We start from the raw sequence: 20,856 nt of genomic DNA, 5'->3' as shown, positions 1-20,856 counted from the left end.
CTGCAGATAAAATATTCCTCATACTTTCAGTTAGTCAGAACAAGCTTTGACATAAGAGCTTGACAATTCAAAATTCTGAAAATCAGATTGGCAGAAGTATACACCTTCTTCACCATATTTATCAATATATTTCTCATACTTATCAGAAAGAGTAAGATTGGAATTAACTAAGTGTTTAGCAGAAGTGGGAAAAGATTGAAAATTGTCTGAAAATGTTCCACAACAATGAAATGTTCTTTTCTAGTTTTGTCAGGTATAAAATAAAATCATCTGCAAACAGAGCCAGCTTTGCTTAACTACCATATCAATTATATCCTTGAATTTCTGAGTCCCTTATTTTGTTTGCCATTGGTTCTAAATATAATGCAAATAACACAGGGAAAAGGACACCCCTACCTGATTCCCCTGCTCAAGCAGAAATTATCAGAGAGGACCCAACCCACTTTAATTTTCACATGCAATTCCTCATATATCCTCCTAAAAACCTTATAATTTTATCAGGGAATGCAAATGCTTCCATTGCTCTGCTCATAAAGTCCCAGCTTACTCTGTCAAATGGTTTCTCTGCATCAAGACCCACCAACAACAGTAGTATTTTCTTACATTCTGCTTCCCTCTAGATCATCAATGTTCTGTTAATGTTGTCAAATGTTTGCCTCCCCTTCACAAATCCACACTGATCCATATTTATCAATTTTGCCATCACTGTTGCCATTCTTTTAGCCATTATTGACATAAACACTTTATAATCATGGTTTAATGTTGAAATGGGCCTGTATGAAGCTGGATCTCATGGGTCTTTACTGTCTTTAGGTATTACAGCCACCAATGTTTTCTTCCAAGATGTTGGTACTTCTCCTACGCTTTAAATACTGTTAGACAAAACCTACCCACTCTTTATCAGTTTTTTTCCTTCCTAGCGTCCAAACATCCACAGGAATACCATCTCTTCCTGTGGAATTTCCTGTAGATTGGTCATATATCACCATTTTTATCTCATCTCCTCCTATCCTGTTAGTAATTAAGCCTTATCTACCTCTAATCTTGACATATTGAACTCTTCCATTTGTACCTTTTCTTGATTTCCACATTTCTCTGCTTTATGCAGACTTTTATAGAATTTCCAAGATATTTCTAGTACCTCTACAGGATCTCTTATCTTCCTTGTTATAGGCTCCCTAAGCTTGGCGACAACCCTTTTTACTTTCTGTTGCCTGAGTCGTTGTGTTACAAGTTTTTGTGCTCTAGAATTATTATGACAAAACAGTTGCTTAACAGCATTCTTTCTAAACTCATGCATATTATTGAGATAATCCCTTAATTTCTATTTAGCATCTGCAGTTACTCCTCTTCTTGTTCTTTGAGATTCCCCCTATTCTGCAATACTTTAACATTTCTCAATAACTCTAAATAATTCCTGTTACTTCTTCACTATATCACTGTTTCATTTATTTCTGCCTATTTTTAAACACCACTTTAATTTTATCACACTCCCTAGCTATATTTCCAGGAGAAATTCCTATATTATCTAATAGCTCCTTTATGATTTCCACTACCCATTCCTTAAATTCCTCACTTTTCTACAGAGAGGTGGTAACACTCCAATGTTTCATTTTTATTTCATTACCCTGTGTTTTCATTTTAGTTATTATCAAGACTTTCAATTAAATGTGCACTTTCCTGTGAAATATAAACTTTGTATATCCGAGCCCAGTTTTTGTATCTTGAGGAATAATGTGTAAATTCACTCTGAACTCCTAGTACTGAATTTACATGCCAAATATTTTCATAAATTTCTTCAAAAATCTGTCCTCCTTTGTTATATTTTCCCCTTCTGAGCCCCCAGACACATCTTCACTACTGCAAATCAAATTCCAGTCCCCAACTATAAATAATATTCATTGCTGAAAGCTGATTATTTCTCCCAGAATTTTTAAAAGCTCTATTTTAGCAGTTTTATGCAGAATATAAATATATGCCAGTGCAATCCTCCTCCCTTGCCAATAGCACCTTAGTACTATAAAGCTACCATTATTATCTTTTTTATCCTCTACCATCACAATTGGAGCTCCTCTTGCAATTAATACAAGTAGTCCTCTTTCACTTTGTCCCAGGCATTCCACTGAATAACCATCCTGAAAAACGTTATCAAATTCACATGTTCATTTCCTTTTAGGGACATCTCCTGTATTATAACCATTTGTACTCTACATTTTTTTAAATATAGTTCACTATTCTTTCTTTTTTATTTGTATTTATTTGTGAGACCATTAACATTTAAAGACATTACAGAAAGCATTGTTGTGTTAAAAAATTATTATTTCCACCTTTTATGTGTAACGGCTCTTTTGTTAAATGTCTAGTTCCAGCTTTTCTGTTACAAACATGCACTGCTTGGCAGGTTGATCTTTTATACAGTTGGCTCTTGTCATATCCATTTGAGCCTATGTCACATCTTACAAAACGTTTTGTTTATTGAAAGCCTTCAAACAAAAAACAAACACACATCAATACTCACCTAAAACCTATTACACTTAATACTAACACACTATATACATCTTGAAATATTGAAGTTTTACCCTCCAAATAGGAACATGTGTCCCAAACTGATGGTCACACTGACAGACTTGAGCTAACTTAAAAGAAAGGTTATCCATATGAAGACGCATGGTACAGCCTATGTGTCTAAGTGTGTCTGTTTTGGCTTATCTTTATAGCTCTCCTAGATAAGAAAACACTTGAATGCTTTTAGAAAATGTTATCTCCTAGCCATTTCTCTTTATCAGACTGTCTCCATGGAGACATGAGGACCAGAATCAAAGTTGTAACTAAAAACATACATTTATTTGCTAGAAAAAATGCTATACAGTATTCAATGCTGTTTTTAATTTACTTGCTTTCTCTTAAAGCTTGTTACTAGCTTAAGCTAAGGGCCTTAATATAGTCATTCCCTATGCAAGAATGACAAAAAGTACATCAATGTTTCTTTTGACATACTCTTTTGACCAGACATTTCTTCTTTTTTACATGGCAGTGCCTGTATTTCTTAAAACTGAACAAAGAGAGACATAGAGGAGAAAAAGAGAGAAAAAAAACAGGAGCACCTGTTACATTAGTATCCCCATTCCACTTAAAAATAACTGAGAAAACTTTACTTTATAGCATACAAAGAAAATTATACACTATAGAAATATTACTTTTAAGAAACAAATGTGTTTTTACTTACAGTTATCTTTCTCCCAACTCCTTTCTCCCTCCTCTTCCCCTCTCCTAAGTATTTTTCCAAGCATAAATGACAAAGTATAGCAGGGGTCTCAAACTCAAATGAGCGTGAGGGTCACAAATAACACCAATAATTTATTTGGTGGGCTGCAAGTTCAAGTCATCCACAAACTATACTTTTTGTTAATATGCACAAATACCCAAATGAAACATCCTCACCAATCCCTTCAGCAGTTCATCCAAGTAAGCATGAGCATCAATATGTATTACTTTTCCCACTGATTCCTTCAACAGTATGTCCAAATATGCACAAGCACCAAATTGAAACATTTCCCCAAGTAATCCTTTCAGCAGTTTGTCCAAGTATACACAAACACCAAAACACCAAAAGGAAACATCCCCACCAATCCCTTCAGCAGTTTGTCCAAGTAAGCACAAGCACCAAAATTAAACACTTAACCTACGATCGCTTCATCAGTATGTTTAAGTATGCACAAACACCCAAATGAAACATACCCCCCACTGATCCCTTCAGCAGTATGTCTAAGCACCAAAATAAAGCATTTCTCCCACTGATCCTTTCAGCAGTATTTCCAAGTATGCACAAGCACTTCACTGACTGCAAATGAAACATTTCCCCCAACAACCCATTCACTACTCTGTACATGTACATACAAGCACATCTCTGACACCAAATAAAACATTTTCCCTGTGTTCAGTTTTGCTAGAATAAAAGGTTTTGTGTTAGCATGCATTTTCTGATGAATATCAACTGTGAAACTCTGAAACTGGAATGACTATCATTGTTTAGTAGTGACTTTATTCCTCACTGACTTGCTAGAAGCCACAGATTTTATGAGGAAAAGATCAAAAATATGAGCCAAAAATCTGGACAGTGGAGCAGTATGCTTGCAGGAATGCTGCCCTTTTACCAGTGGGCCAAACACTGATCTTTCAACGGTATGTACTGCTTTGGTGCCCTGAAAACAAGTACTACTGCAATAAAAGGAAAATAATTACTTCAGAATCACTCGACTAGTCAATCTGTTTGGGTTGTTTTTTGAATGTCTGACAGGCATGAATGTATGGACGTTCAACAAAGATCCCTTCCTAGCGGCTCTACTTCTGTAAGGACAAAAAAAAATCAACCAACCATACTGCAGCTCTAACAAATATGCCTAATTCAGCAGAGAGCTGCAATTGGAGAAGGATTGTAAAAAAAAAAAAAAAATCACCTGATTGCAACCCCCAATCGCATCTCCGATGTATTAGATGCATTTGGTGACAGGATTTGTTGTTTGAACAGAAAGCAGAAGTTACAGTAGTAAATAAATAATAACCAGATACCAAAGCAAGTAATCACGAGCTGCAGAAAACTACTTTGTGGGCCATGTGTTTCAGACCCCAGAAGTAGGGCATATGCTTTTGACTCCCCTACAAATTTAATAAAGTCAAAAATGTCCACTATTTCCAGATTTTTTTGTTCTTTTATGTTTCATAACTATAATTAGTGTTTTGAAATCCAACATTTGTCAATTTTCAAGCTAATGGTGTTATTCCTGTTCATCTCCATCTCCCAGATCCAGTCTCTGCTTCATTTCCAACACACTCTCAATTCTTTTAGTCAATTCTTGTGCTTTTTTCTTTCTCTCAAGCATTTTCCGCTGAAACATTGGAAAAGGTTTCACTGGCACAGTCTCTCTTTGGTCTTTATTACCAGAAGAACAATAAGCAGAATCTACTACTGTTTCACATCCCAGTTTTTGTCGGACAGACTTTTGTATTTCCTCCTTAGCATGTACTGCTTCAAAAATGATTTTGTCTCTCTAGGAAAGAATATTTTGAAGACAGCTGGGTACATCATTTTGAATCTGACACCCGCTTCTCAACATTCCATGAACAGGGGAAAAATTTACTCTTCTTCTGCATAGTGTACAGTGAGTAATGATTCTCCACAAACACTCTCCTGCATTCCACTTTTAGTACTTTGTCTTTCTGCCACAGTTTTGTCAGAATCAACTTCTTCTGCTGGTAGGATTGCATCTTTACCATTAAAGGTCTAGGTTGCGTTTTCATGGCCAGGTTTAGAGAATACACACGATGTGCCCTTTCAGTTACAACACCTGTTGTGGAATACCAGTCCAGTTGCTTATTTGTGCTTTCATAAAATTAATACAGTCTGTTTCTTCCAGATACAGCAGAAAATCACAGGTTTTCTCTGTGTGTGCTCTGTCCTCTAATTCTGTTAATTTTTGAAACATCTCTTCTTGAGCAGTCTCATATTCAGCCAGCCTTTTCTTCATTTCAACCTCTGATTTTTGCAGTTATATCACCTCATCTGAATATCTGTTTAAAGTTTCTCCCATTTTTTCCAGCCTTTTATTATTTGAGTTGATATAATCCATTAGTGCTTCATTTATTTTATTCAGGTCTGTGTGCAGTTGTCTTTTATGTGGAAGTCATGCCTGGAGCTTGAACTGCTTTTTGCTGAACAGCTGCAGTACTTTTCCTGGTCAGTGTTTTTTCCTCATCTTTCATATCTGATTTTCTTTCATGTCTGTATTTATTTATCCATGGTATTCAGGTAGAGTGCTTTCTAGCCTGCTATTGAAATCTACCCAGAAATACAAGTCCACTGACTTTCTCAGTTTCTGTTTTCACACTGGGACAGCTGAAGTTAAGCTATTGATCAGTGTGCAGCCATCTTGGAAGTCCTCTAAAGGTCATGAAATTAGTATTGTTTCAATCTCTGATGTTAGCCAGAAGTGCTCTTTGCAGCTGCCACAATGTGCCCAGTACTGACTAATTCTGCAATTCATATGGAATTACATGCATCAGTAACATATCAAAGTACGATTGTAAATTCTTTTTTATAAGACCCATAGCTCCTACTATTACTGGAACTGTCTGAGTATCCTTCATCCACATTGCTCTAATTTCTGCCTGCATATCCTGGTATTTTATGACTTTGTGCCTCTCTATATGTAAGACACTGTAGTCACTAGGTGTAGCAGTTTCAATGATCTGTGCTACTTTTGTCTTATTTTCATCGACTACTATATCTGTTTTTTTTTTTCGCATCTATTTTTTTGAACTGTTGGTAATGGGTGATCCCATGTGATATAAACTTCATCATCTTCTATGATGTTTTGTGGCTCATGTTTCCAATGTTTTTCAGCTACTTCAGTATTATAATGTTTGCAGAATTCCCAATGAAACAGACCTGCCACATTATTATGCCTTTCAGTACACAGTCCTTCTCCCATTAGTATATCACAACCAGCAACAAGATGTGCAACTGTTTCCAATTCTGTTTTATAAAACCTACATTTCTATGTTTCTCCCACATGTTCAATGGATTTTGTAAACCAACGTATTTGTAGTCCACTGTCTTGGGCAGCCAATATTAACCTTTCCTCTTTTAATTTAAATACATCTCTCCTTAACCATTCCTGCATTCAGTCCTGATCAACATAAGGTTGTTCCAATAGTTTTCTCTACTTGCAGCTATATTTATGCATTTTCCACATTTCTTGCCTTCTCATCTGATCTTCCACCTTATATTCTTTTTTTGTTTTATTTGGCACATTCAGTTGCTCCCTGATTTTTATCTACTTATGGTTTGATTTTCATTCCTGCTTGACACTGATATGCTTCTGCTAAACTAAGCAGGGAAGTCATCTTAGATTTATTCTCCTCATGTTTTAGAACTATCACTCCATTTGGGTCTTGTGAGGTCAGCAGATATGCATGCAGTCCTACAATTGCAGATATACACATTTAATCAAATCCGAGGAGGCTCATATTTACTTTAGACCAGAGACTCTATATAGTCTTGATATACACTGATTTTTATAACTTATTTGATAAACATAAAACTATATATATATCCTTCTTGTTTTCCTGTCCAACTGATCCAATACCTTTTAGAGACAGTTAATCACTCCAAAACTTTAAGTTAGGACTGGTACAGCAAACTGGTTTATAGCTTGTACTTTGTTCTTAGATGTCAGCACTGTTATCAGTATTATTTTTAATCTTCTAAAATATACTTTACTACATTTTATTTGCATCTGTTCATGTTTTATTGTTGACCCTTCATCAAATCCTAAATGTTTATGCACTCCCTCTTGCTCAAGTTCTTTTATATCAAATTCCTGTCCCAGGCTGATGTTTTCTTGATGCTGCAACTTTCCTGCTTTAAAGGCTGCTTTTGTACATTTATCAAGATTAAATGACAATCTTATATCATCCGAAAAAGTTTTGACCCCTTGCAGTTGTGGTTTTAGTTCCTCATCTGATGAACTATACAGTTTTAAATCATCCACAAAAAGAAGATAAATCTTTAGACTTTGTTGTTTTCTGGTATCCAAATTGTAGCCATGAACTAATCTGTTAAGTAGACAGCCTAATGGGTTAAGGGCAAAACAAAAGAGCAGCTGTAATAATGAGTCACCCTGGAATATCCCCCTTTAAATTTTTTATCCCTGGAATAATAATTTGTTCTTTATCATGGCTTAACTGCAAAGTGGTTTGCCACTGTTCTTTGGTCGAGGTAATGTAATCAATTAGTGTAGGGTGTATCATACATTTCTAAGCACTCTTTTATCTGTGAATTGATTATATGTTGTCGGAAGGCAACTTATTGGTCTACAGTTTTTAGGATAGCTTACATGTTTGCCTTTAAGTAGGAGTTTTGTTTTTCCTGTTGTTAACCAGGTTGGTGTCTTTGGGTTAGGGTAAAGATGTTAATACTTTTAGCCAGAAGATAGGTACTACATCTGGGCCTGGGTTTTCCATTTAGGAGCTTTCCCTAACTTTGTTTCAATCTCTCTGGCCGTTACTTCATCCCAAGCAAACTACTACTAGAAGTCACCAACAGCTACAATAGCTTTGAAGATGCACTATATAGTAGTTTGGTGGCTAAAAAATGGAACTCTGTCCCTACTAGCATTCAAAACACATCATCCAAAGCCTCCTTTAAAGACCTCATCAGGCAACATCTCAAGCAAAGTTGGCAGTGCCATGATTGCTCCCCAGGCTAGTGAAAGCGGATAACATATACATACTAAATCTAGAGCAATTGATAATAGTTTTTCAGTCTTACTCACAATCACTGGCTAATCTACAATGTATGTAATGTACCTGTGTACTATGTATGTATTCTACCTACGTTCCAAAGTTCAGCCGTACACCACAAATATATTACTTACCTTTATTTTTAAAATTAATATTTTTTTGATTGTTCTCTCCACTGTAACTGTTTGTGCCGCATACCACTGTAAAAACATGTCTCTTGTAATTTGTGGGTATATTGATCATGTCTAAATAACTAAATGTGTCTGTAATTTTTCTTTGTGGAGCTTTTCTCCCCGGGCCTCTGCTGAAAAAGGGCCTTTTCGGCTCAGTCAGACACCCCCGGTTAACAAATGTAAAATAAAATAAATAAATAAATAAATAAATTTAATATCCTGTACATTTTAACTTCTTATTCCTTCTTTTACTTCTTCTATCCATTCGTCTTTGTTATGTTCCATAGAATTTTCATAGATATTTCTCCAAAATGTATCTATTTCTTATTTTTTGGTGGTTTCAATTCCTTTTGCCTGGTTTCCCAATTCTCTATAAAACTTTTGGGTCATCAATAAATTGCTTATTTTGCACTTTTCCTTTATATTTATCTGCATATCTTCTAAGTTTTTCTGCCTGTGCAGAAAGCTTCTTTGGGTTTCAGAGGTGACTTAACAATTATCCCCCGGTTTACAGTCATTTGCAAACTTAGTCAGAGGCATAGCTGTCAACCTCTTATCACAAAAACTCTGGACACAGCCAAAAATAATGGAGGGACAACCCCCCAAAAATAGGACAAGTTTTAAATATTGCTCTTATAAACCTACAAAGTTGCTAGAATAAAAGGTCTTGTGTTACCATGCCTTTTCTGAAGGATATGAAGTCTGAAACTCAAATGACTGTCATTATTTAGTGAAGTCAGTCCTCACTGATTTGCCACAAAAATCCAGAAAATCACAAATTTTATGACAAACACACAAAAAATATGAGGCAAAAATCTGGACATTTTGAAAAAATCTGTACAGTTGAAAGGTATGGTCAGAGGTCTTGATTTCTAGCTTATAGATGTGAAAAGTAAATTTCAAAAAGGAGAGGCCCCAACTCTGAGCCCTGGTTGACAACATCTTTTTATAGTCATACTTTCTGATGAGATACTTGCCACTCATACTTTGTGGGTCTGTCTTTTAGGCAGTCTGCTCTCCATATTAACACATAGGGAGCTACATTTAAAGCATTAAGCTTACCTACAATGCCAGTATGAGGGTATGGTGTCAAACATTTTGGCCAGGTCAAGATATGCTGTGTCAAAAACATAATGCCATGTGAACTGCATGACCATGGCTGATAACCTGTGTAACATTCTAGAAAAAGATAACCCATCTCATTAAGCAGAATCTAGCCTTGACAAAGCCAAACTGCTGCTCCAGGTCAAGTCCAAAAATGACTGATATAATTATTTATAAGGTTGGATTTAATATGTTCCTTGTCTTAGGATATGAGAATTATGAGGCTGACAGGTCAATAATTGCCGGGGGGGGGGTCAGTGGTAGGGCCTCCCTCATGCTCTGGTATCACCACTGTGGTGCACTACTCTTCAAGGACAAAACCTGTATCTAAACTTAGGATAAAAAGTTTGAGGAGTGGCTCTGCTAAGGCATGCTTAGTACTGTTTACTAAACAACTGTGTATATTGTCAGGTCCCATGGAAAACGTATTTTTGGTCTTAGAAAGCACCTTCAGTGCGTGTTGCTTTGCGATACGAGGGGGGTTACGGGATATAGGGATATATGGACTCTGGAAAGAAGTCTGAAGTAAAATTAATACTGAATTTGTTTGCTAGTATATTTGCAATGTCTATTGGGTCTGAATAGGTAGTGCCATTTTGAATAAATTCAGAGCAATGTTGGGTGCTGTTCCTTAGTTTCCTAATACAGCTGCAAAAGAATGAATAACTGTCCTTAGTTTCAGATGTTTACTTGTATGAATGGGCTGCTTTAGTAGATCTAATAGTACTTTGAATGTTTTAGCAGTATTTCTAATAGTATCTTTTATATGTTTTTTTTATCCAATATATCAATTAATGAGCTCAGACCACCAAGTGGACTTGCTTTTGCAATTCCCATTATATTTTATTCTTGTTGATTCTGTCAGCATGAGGCATGTATTTAAAAGGACATGGAAAGCTATCGGCTGCATCACTGTCAGTGATGAAGCTGTAATGAGTGCAATTTGAAACTGTATCATAGAATTTGTTGAGGTTAGTACATTTCAAATCCTTGAATTTGGAGACATTAGTTGTGGGGCTTTGGAGATTTTGAAGGTGAATGTCACTAGTTTATGGCCCAGCTTGACTGGGGAAGGAGATATGGGAATGGTGTATGAAGAGGCTGCATTTATATGGACTAGCTCGAGAATATTGTCCCCTAGTGGTTTGTTTATCTAATACAGGGAGTTTTTGTTTATTAACTCTTAAGAAGCTATGGGCAAACCATACATTTGGTACAGATGCTCCAGATTACTGAGGTAGTTGAGGTCTCCCAATATATCATGAAGTTCTTATTTATAGGGAATACATTGAGTACCTTTAAGAATTTACATGATTATCAATCATGGGACATGGAGAGTGTCCTAAACAGATTGTACACTGATGGTCTGTCCTAATTAGGGTGATTTGGAATTATATGATTTTTATTTCTGGGTCTCTAGGAACCTGACTGGAGGTGATATGGTTCTTAACAAATCTAGAGATACCATCACAGTTGTCATCAGGCCTGAAGACATTGTACACACAAAATCCAGGTATGGCTGTAGTGCTTCCTTTACATTTAAACCATGTTTCAGGAATTACACAAATATGGATGTGTTCCAAACAAAGGAGATCCTCAAGATCAGGCAATTTGTTAGCATCTTGGAAGAAAGCAGTGGTAGTTCTACTACCCAACCAGGGTAAAGACCATTCAGACCTGGCTTCATACGCTTCAATTTTTAACCATGATTATAACATATGTCTATAGTAGCTAACAGAATGGCAAAAAGGTTGTTAAAATTGATAGATATCATTCATTGCAGTTTTGTAGAGGGGAAGTAAGCATTTGATAGTCAGATAAGGTTTTACAAGTAGGACATTTGCATTCTCTGATAGAATAATAGGGTTAACAAAGATGATATATGAAGGTTCAGATTCCAGAAATAAGGTAACAAGGTTCTTTTCCAACAATTTGTGTTTGAACAGAGGAACCAGATAGGGGTGTCCTCTTTCCCTTTTATTACTTGTTTTTTATATTTAGTGCCATTACTAATGGATATAACTGGTATGATGATAACTAAAAGTTAGCTTTATTATCCAGAAAAGGACAGTTCAGTGTTGTGGAACATTTTTTGACAGATGACTATATTTTCAAGCTATAAAATACATAATAAAATACATTAAAGTAAAACAAAGGCTATAGTGGTAAAATATGTACCCACACATGAATTGGTGAAACAATAGCCATACTTATGGGGATATGGCAATATGAATTATTAGGGTATATGGATTAAAATGGATCTTATTATGGCAGCTAAGGGTAAATAAGAAGAGACTTAGTAAAATATACTGGAAAAACTGAGAAGCTGTAAGCTCATGATTATAGATATAGATATTAAAATACAAGCACTAAACATGTTTAAGTCCCTTCAGTTTTATATACAGGACAGGCATGCCTTTTATTTTTTTTTCAACCAGAGGAGAAGTGGATGATCATTAATAAGGAGTTGAACAGATTTATTTGGGAGGGGAAGAGTGCAAGAGTTGGTGGGATAAGTTGGTTTTCTCCCCTCAAACAAAGTGGTTAGGATTACCTGATGTGATAGGAAACTTTAGAGCTATGCAGTTAATGCTTATATGTAACTCAAGCAGAAGGTTATCAATTAAAGTGGAAAGGGGTGATGATAAGGGGGTAGTTAAAGAGACAAAGTATGATTTTTGGATGCAGATTCTTAAGTTGAATAACAAACACCACATATAATATCATATTCATAAAAAAAAAAAAGAAATTAGTCTAAGAACTAAGCTGAAATGGTAATGACTGCAAGTAAGGGTATAAAGAATGCAAGTAAGGGTATAAAGAATAAGAGGACGTTGGAATTTATTGAATTAAGTTAATGAAAAAACAAGGGTACTAAGAGCAAATAACTATAGAGGGAAAGATAACAGAGTGGGGTGAGCCTAAGCAGATATTTGGAAGGCTGATTAGAGACTGCATTCCCTACCAGAGGTTGATTACAGAGTAAAGGAAAAGAGAAAGGGATATTGTAGTTCTATGTGAAAGACCAGTTCTGGTAGAGTTCTTAAATAAGTCTAAAACAGAATCTGTAGTTTAAAAAGGGATAATTAATAGTATGTATAAAATATTGCATGATAACTATAAGAATCAGTCAGAGGAGGTCTGAAAAGACTGGGAATAGACAATGGAAAGGCAGTTTACAAAAACAGAATAAGAAAATATCTATATGGCTGTGAAGTATGTAACAGTCCAGAAGGTTTAAGATTTTTGCATGGAAGTGTTTGCATAGGTATTTTTATACCCTAATAAGACTTCAGAGGATCTTTCCTCAGGCAGACAGCAAATTTTGGAGGTATGATGAGAATGACATAGATAATTGGCAACATATTTTTTATGAATATAATGAGTTAGCAGAGTTTAAATATTTTCCTCTGGAGTACTTTTTCAGAAATGCTGTGGGATAATTGCTTGCAACTAAGGAGTCGGTGCTTTTGAAATGGGTTATAGGATCTGAATTGTGTAGCCATAGTAAGGATAGCTCAGAGGATTAAGACGATGAGCTGTTAACAAGCTGCTTCCTGTGGCACAGGCTTTGATATCCTCAGCCTTCATTTGCCTACTGTGTGACCTTGACCAAGTCACTTAACCAGTGTTTTGGGGTAACTGGGAAAATGGACTAGGCTGCTCAATGGTCTCCTGGACCGCATGCCTAGGACCTGTGAAACTACAATGCCTTACTAAGTTTAATGCTTCTGGCTGCCAAAAAATCAACACTAGAAAATGGAAATCAAAATCAAAACTAACTGCAACTGAAGAACTGAATATTGTAAAGTAAATAAAAAACCTGCAAGTTGGATCTTTAGGAAAGGGAAGGAGCAAATTACATAGATATAAATGGAATCTGAAGGAACAGTACATGTATAATACTGTTCAGGAGGAGGAGGAGTGAGGATTAACGACAGGCAGGAACTGAGCAATTTTTAATTATACCCCACTCATTCTTAAAAAGGAACATTTCAACCTGTTTTCCAAAGGATTCAAATTTGTATTAACAAACTATGGGGCTATAGCTAACACTTTGGTTGACTTCAAGCTTTATGGGTATGTTGTATAAAAGTTCTGGGGAAGAGGAAGAAAAATTTTATAAAGGTTTATATAGAAAAAGCACAACTAATCCACCTCTCCACCCAGTCCTTATGACGTTTGAGAAATATGTTACGGAAGAAATCTACGAAGCATATAATAATAACAGGAATAATATGGAGCCTTCTAATTTAAATAAAATGGAAAAAATGTTGCTCAATGATTTAAAGAGTCAAACTGGCTTGCGTGTTATGAAGCCAGATAAAGGGGTGGAATTGTGCTTTGTGGTACAGAAGAGTATAACAATGATATAATTAATATTTTGCTTGATACTAACACCTATAACCCAGTCTCTAAAAACAAAATTATGATAGCTTATGGTAGAATTGATTCATTATTAGAGGAATACTTGTTAGAAAACAGAATTGATGGTAGAACTTAATATTTTTTGAAGCAACCCAATTCTCTTATCCCAAATATTTTTGGGGTACCCAAGGTACATAAGTGTGTTACAGTCCCCCTTTTAGACCTATTGTTTCTGCTAGAAATTTTAAAACTCACCCTTTGGCAGTATTTGTTGATTTTTTGAAAAGGAGATCTTATATAAAATGGATCATTTAATCAAAGATTCATGGGATTTTTTAAGCAAATTAACGCATGAGATTTGGAAAGAAAATTTAAGTTTTCTCACTATAGATGTAAGGGATTTATTTACTAGTATTCCTAGACAGGAGGGGCATCAGTTTTTAGTGAGAGCATATATAAATACTCCACAATGTCTGAAGATCAAATTCAATTAGTTCTTGAACTGATGGAAGTGGTGCTTGATTATAATTATATCAGTTTTCAAGGTGAATATTACCAGCAAATTAGTGGGGTGGCTATGGGGGCAGCTTGTGCCCCCATATATGCTAACCTGGTAATGTTGGAATGGGAGCGCTGTTATTTATTTAACAGTTCATATAGTAACAATATACGTCTATATATGAGATTTTTGGACGATATATTTGTTCTATGGGAAGGGGGTAAAGAGACAGTAGACTCCTTTATGCAATATTTAAATTAATGCACCACTTATTTCAAATTAACCTATGTTTGGGATAAATCATGTATAAACTATCTTGACACCACTATTTTTCAAACTAAAGAAGGGTTTAAGTCCAGAATTTATAGAAAAAACACTTGGTGTAATAGTTTTTTGCATTACACCAGTCATCAGCCCATGTTCCAGAAAAAAAGTCTTGTAAAGGGGCAAGCAGTACGTATTGCAAGGATGACTTCAAATAAAAAATAATTAGATAGGGAATTATAATTTCCTGGGTGAAATGTTTATGGAGAGGGGCTATCCAGGACAGATGGTGCAAGGGGTTCTGAATAAAGTATATAGAGGGTGGGGTATTAGATATAAACCTCTTTTAGGAAAACCTATGGGTGAGATAGTTAAAGTTAAGGAGGATAGAAAATTTCAAAAGGTATGTGTAACCGAATTTAATGATTTTACAGGGACTTTCACAGACATTATAAAGGCTAATTGGAGTATGCTTAAAAACAAATAAAGAGTTGTATGATGTGGTGGGATGTGAACCTGTTTTTTTCCTATAGGACTGGTAAGAATTTTAAAAGAACATTTGAACAAATGGAAGTGCCTACATTTTTAATTAAAAAGGCAACTACTTCATGTGGCAATTGTAAGCAGTGTTCTTATATCATTAAGGAAGACAGTATATGTTTACAAAATGGTATGAATAGTAGAGTTTGGTTTTGTAAAGGGAATTGCAATACAAAAATGATAGTGTATCTAGCTATAGGTGTAAAATGTCCTGCATTCTATATAGGAAAAACGGAGAGGGCTCTTAAGGATAGAATGTATGAACATTTTTATGACATTAGGATTAAAAAAGAGGCTAGTGCACTATATAAGCATTCCATCCACTGTTCTTCCTTTAATGGTTTTAAATTTGGTATTATAGATATGGTGAAAATGAATCCTAAAGGGGGAAATGTTAAAAATTTATTGTTAAATAAGGAATTAAAGTGGCAGCTTAGGTTAAAATCCAATATTTTTTCAGGCTTAAATGAGTATATTACTATTAAGCCGGTTTTATTGGCTAAAGCTACACAAATTTAATAAGTGCATGTTGTATGTATTATTATTTTTTATAATATTGTTATGAAAGGGTATTTTAAAGCATTTTTAAGCGTTTTAAGTACATTATATAGACCATGCAAGTGGCTGTGTATGAATTTTGGTATAAGGTATTTTGTGTCTTTAAATTTTAATTAGATTTAATGGAAAAAGGAATAAATAGTTAGAAATGTAATATGGAGGCATCTGATGAAGTCTTGCATACAAGATGAAAGCGCTTACCCTGCCTGTAAATAAAGTATTTTGCTACCATCTGTGGGTTTGGACCTCTGTTCTACATTGCAATTTATGTAATGTTGGCATGAATGAAAATTGTTAAAAAGAAAAATATATGTATAATGCATGACACTAACAATGCGGTTTGCTTATGATTGTAAATTGGGCACGGTTATCCACCCACTCATTGATACAAACCAGCTCCCGTAAGGGCTACACTATGCACATACATGGTGTATCAAAAATGGCTTCAAACTACATTTTTAAAAAGTATGGTGTAGTAGCATAGGTTCATAGGTGTGTATTAGACTAATGGCCCTGGAGCCTTTACAAGCCTAGCCCCTAGGATTACCCTGGCATTGAGCCGCCCGACCTTAGTTCCCAGTGCCTCTGTCAAGTAAAGCCACTGGAGCATTTGGCAGAAATGTTACTCATGCCTCATACGTTATACATGGTACTCCTCTTCAGACAGATATAGACATAAGAGACCTAGATACTTATGTGGATAACTCTTTCTCTCTCATTTGATCATCATGTTACCACCACAGTCAGGAAGTCCTTCTATCTGGCCCATATGATTTCCAGGGGACTATAATCAAGATCCAAAGAAGTTACCCTCCACTGTGCTGTCCCTTATCAGGCCCATCAGTGAATACAATTCCTCCTTTGATATGTACAAATCCAAGTATATCACTTAATTGGAAATGCCCCAACGCTTTCTAAGCAAGAAAATTAAAGATCTTAAATCTTTCAGCTATCCCGATAGATAAGCTCAACTCTCCTTATACAGATTGCTGTTACGTGACCTGTGTATTTCTTTTCGAGCCATGAAAGACCCAGTCCTTTCTGTTTCTTTGCAAAACCAGTAGCTCTACAAACACTCGCACTAATGACCTAAATCTATGTTAACAAATAAACAGGACTTGCTGGAGAGGTAGATTTCTGACTCAATGTATTCCTAGTCTATGGAATGTCTTACAACTACTGCTCAAACAAAGAGCTACTTTGGCTATAGTTAAAGTTAGTCTTGATGACTGGATGGGTAGACACAAATTTACATCAGGGTTATCTTGTGCAGCTCTAGTCAATTTGGAAGGTGAGCACTATTACGTGCTTGAAAAGGGTCTGTTTAAAGGTGTATATGGCTAAGCATCTTATGGTCTCAGTGATTGCCTGCCTAATATGCTCCTATGTTCTTATGTTAATGTATGAACATCCATGTCGTTAATTAAAATGTGATGATTTAATAATGATGTTTGAAAATAAGATTGTCGGTTTGTTGCTGAAACTTCTGGCACTGATCAGAGCTACCCTAATACCTCAAACAAAGCCTATTACAGGTCCCTCTCTATCAATTAAAAAAAGCATTAACAGTCTTTTAATTTTCCTGTACATTATTCAATGGGGATGTTTATTTTGTATTTGAGAAAAGATTCTGTATTTACCTAAAAATACAGCTGTGTGGTATTACACACATACAGCTATAAATTATATAAGTGAATGATGCAATTACCAGTGCATAAATACAAAAAAAAAATACTGTTAAAACATTACACTTGCTACAACCAACACTGTGCTACCATTACTTTATGCAAATATGATTCACCTACTCAGTAATTATCTTGTCCTACAGTCTTTCTAAAGTTCTGATGAATATACCTCTTTTAATTAGTACTGTTAAGTAACATTTCAACAGAATTTCTGTCTAAAACATGGCTTATATACTTTTTTAATTATTTAGTAAACGTTTTATAAATGTAATTAATATATTTTTTTCTGGAGCTTGCACACTGGGTCCTTACACAGTCTCTAACATGGATTGAATTAATGAATGAAAGAATGAATGAATGAATGAATGAATAATTATCATATTAATTTTTATCTTCTTGCAACTTTTCAAAAATAGTTTTGGCAACCACATGGGATTAGGAAATATTAGGAAATACTGGAAAATGTTGCCTGCTGTTTGAAACAGGTTATCATACTAGAAACTGAAAGTTCACAGAACTTTTCACAAATGATTTCGACAACCATGTGGGAACTGGAAAATTCCATTCATTTGAAAGTTGGCAAGCTCTTACAAGGATTTGATCTTTGAGCTTGAAATGTACCTAGAGTGGTGTGTGTGTGTGTGTGTGTGTGTGTGTGTGTGTGTGTGTGTGTGTGTGTGTGTGTGTGTGTGAGACAGAAGGAAATATGCAAAATAGATCACCACCATTTGGCTCAAGTACAAGAGGTGAACTTTTTAAAATAATCTTAAAGCACATATAGTGGCTCAGCTTTCACATAAATGGATATCATGCCAAGGTATTGTTTAAAAATTTCTCAAGGAACATGTTTTTCACAGAATAAATATCCCTCAAATTTTAGTGGTTACATCTAACAATACTGTTCAAATGAGCTATCAATTTTGCCTGTGCCATTATTGCTTTGTACAACCACCCTTACATTTTGTATGACTCACCTCTTTGGCTCTTTTGGCTGTTATCACATGACTTTCATCATACTCAGATTTTTTACGTGCATCTGAAATAATAAGAAAGCCTTTAACAACTGAAATATATTTCCATTTGTTAATTCACAATCGCTGTAAAACAAATGAGCTAGCTAACCTCCAAAATGTATGCTTTTCTTAGAAGTTAGATGGTATTATCCATTTAAGCCATACAATTTTGACTGGCTACTAATCAAGAACATAATGTTCCTGGCTCTTCTATGTAAGTTAATTTGTAATGAAACAAAACTAAGCTATCTACTGTTCTTATATACCACAGAAAAACAATCAGTGTAAGAAAAAGTAAGCTGCCATTTTCAACAAGTAAAACAAACTTCTCTCCATTAACTATGTAAGATGCTCACTTTGTGTACTACATATTTATATACACACCTAACTCATCAAACAGACAAGACACCTCTTATTAAACTGTAACCAAGAAAAAATAAGCAATACTTGTAAACGGCCCAGACCTCAGGATAAATGATATCACAGACAAACAGGTGCAATACCACTGAATACACTGACCCATTGGGACTTAGGTAACTCCAAAAAACTTGAGGTATATAACAAAATAAAAGGATGCCAGTATACATAAAAAAGTTTAATATTCAGTCTAAGTGCTTTTGTCTGTAAGCACATAAATGGGACTTCATCAGAGATAAAAATCAAATAAAACATCACTTTCTCATATAAATATCCCAATCATCAAAAGACACCCCTCCTTAAAGCCATACATACACAACATAATTAACAACTTAATCAACTGTAAATAAACAATATAATTAAAAACTCATAGATTTCATATTCAAAATAGGTGCTATAGTAATCATGTCATTAAGTTCACATGGACCAAGCCAATAGAGGTCCTTAACCTCTAGCAAATGTTTCCAAGGTTCTCCCCTAAAATCATGCTTGACAATTTCTAAACCGAAAAACCTGAAGCTGTGACCCTCATGGCTTTGAATGTGCTTCCAAAGGGCATTGGTTTGATTTTCTTTCTTGGTCGCATACATATATTCCTGAATGCAATCTTTGAAAACTCTTTCAGTTTTCCCTACACAAAACTTAAAACATACTCAACAAACTGCAATATATACCACTCCCTTGGATCCACAATTAATAAGTACCTGTGCATACACTGGGCCTATACCCTTGATATAGACTTCAGCTCCCTCCTAGATATAACAATAAGAACATCTTCAACATTTACAGGTACCAATTTTTTATGATTACTGGTATACAAGTCGGTAGACCCCCATAACCTTTCAATGTAATTTTAATACACCAGTCCTTCCTAAATACTATGCAGGGGCCACTTCCACAAGCTTCTGTGTTAATCCATCCCATGTCATATACTTTCCAATCACTTTTAATAACCTTGGAAATATTATCAGCATCTCCATTATATGTAAGAATAAGACCCTTAGTATAAATAGAATCTAAAATTTTAACACTGTTAACTGATGCTTCTAAATTACCTAATGGGGGAAATAATCTTGCATCCCTTTTGTAAAAAGTTTCCTCAAAAATATTAGTAAGAAAGTCATTTAGGTATTCCCTTCTTAACAACATAGACTTTAATTTATCACTTTCAAGCTGGAGTTACTTAAATTCCTGTGGGGAAGTATGTTCAGAGGTTGTGTACCTGCTTGTCAGTGATATCGCTTATCCTGAGGTCTGAGACATTTACAAGTCTTATTAAACTGTAGTTATGAGAAGCACTAAAATCTGTACATTGAAATTCCAGAATCACATAACACATCTTTCTTAAACCTATCTGTATTAATAGTTTGGTAGCTAACAATGTATTATTTTTGTTATAAGTATATGGTAATAATATATTCTTTATTGTATGGTGAAGCACAGAAATGTAGGACAAATACTCAAGACATACTGCCAAATTTATAAAAGCTTTCCACCAACTTAAGGCCTAGTAGATGATGAAATATTTTGCTATTTTACCAGAACAGAAATAAAATCTGATAGGCATATGAATCAGGTTACAGAAGAGTCTCGGAGAATGCAATACCTCCTGTGTAGACTGCTATCATAACTTAGCCATGCTTGCTACTGTCATTTGAGTCTTGTTATTTTCAGTTTTGTTTATAGTTCTCAGCTTATTTTCTGCTGTCAAAAAAGAGTGTTAGCCAGTTGGTGTTAACATCATAAGATGGTCTGTAACAATATATAAAATTTTGGGTGGCCACAACATGCTCAGTTGTTATGTTTGAGTCTGACATTAGTCTTATCACTTATTCTAATGGTCACTTCCCATCCACTAAATTCTGCAGGATATATATATTCCCTGATGTCCCCAGAAGTGTCAAGAGGATGGCACATCATATTTTATAGTTGGT

At 35.1% G+C, this 20,856-nt stretch overlaps 1 protein-coding gene across 8 annotated transcripts in view; it reads right to left on the bottom strand.

The window, feature by feature from the left end:
- STYXL1 (serine/threonine/tyrosine interacting like 1) overlaps positions 1–20,856 on the bottom strand; it is a 1,008,156-nt gene that overhangs the window by 450,850 nt on the left and 536,450 nt on the right. For all 8 annotated transcript variants that reach the window (XM_044053876.1, XM_044053881.1, XM_044053880.1 and 5 more), the window contains one exon: positions 18,467–18,528. In XM_044053876.1, the coding sequence (XP_043909811.1) occupies positions 18,467–18,528 (62 nt within the window). The remainder of the gene's footprint in view (positions 1–18,466; positions 18,529–20,856) is intronic.

This window comes from Protopterus annectens, chromosome 13.part0 (genome assembly GCF_019279795.1).
Source record: "Protopterus annectens isolate FY-2018-M chromosome 13.part0, PAN1.0, whole genome shotgun sequence".
Classification (NCBI taxonomy): domain Eukaryota; kingdom Metazoa; phylum Chordata; order Ceratodontiformes; family Protopteridae; genus Protopterus; species Protopterus annectens.
Note: the sequence above shows the minus strand (reverse complement) of the source record. Positions and strands in the feature narration are given on the sequence as shown.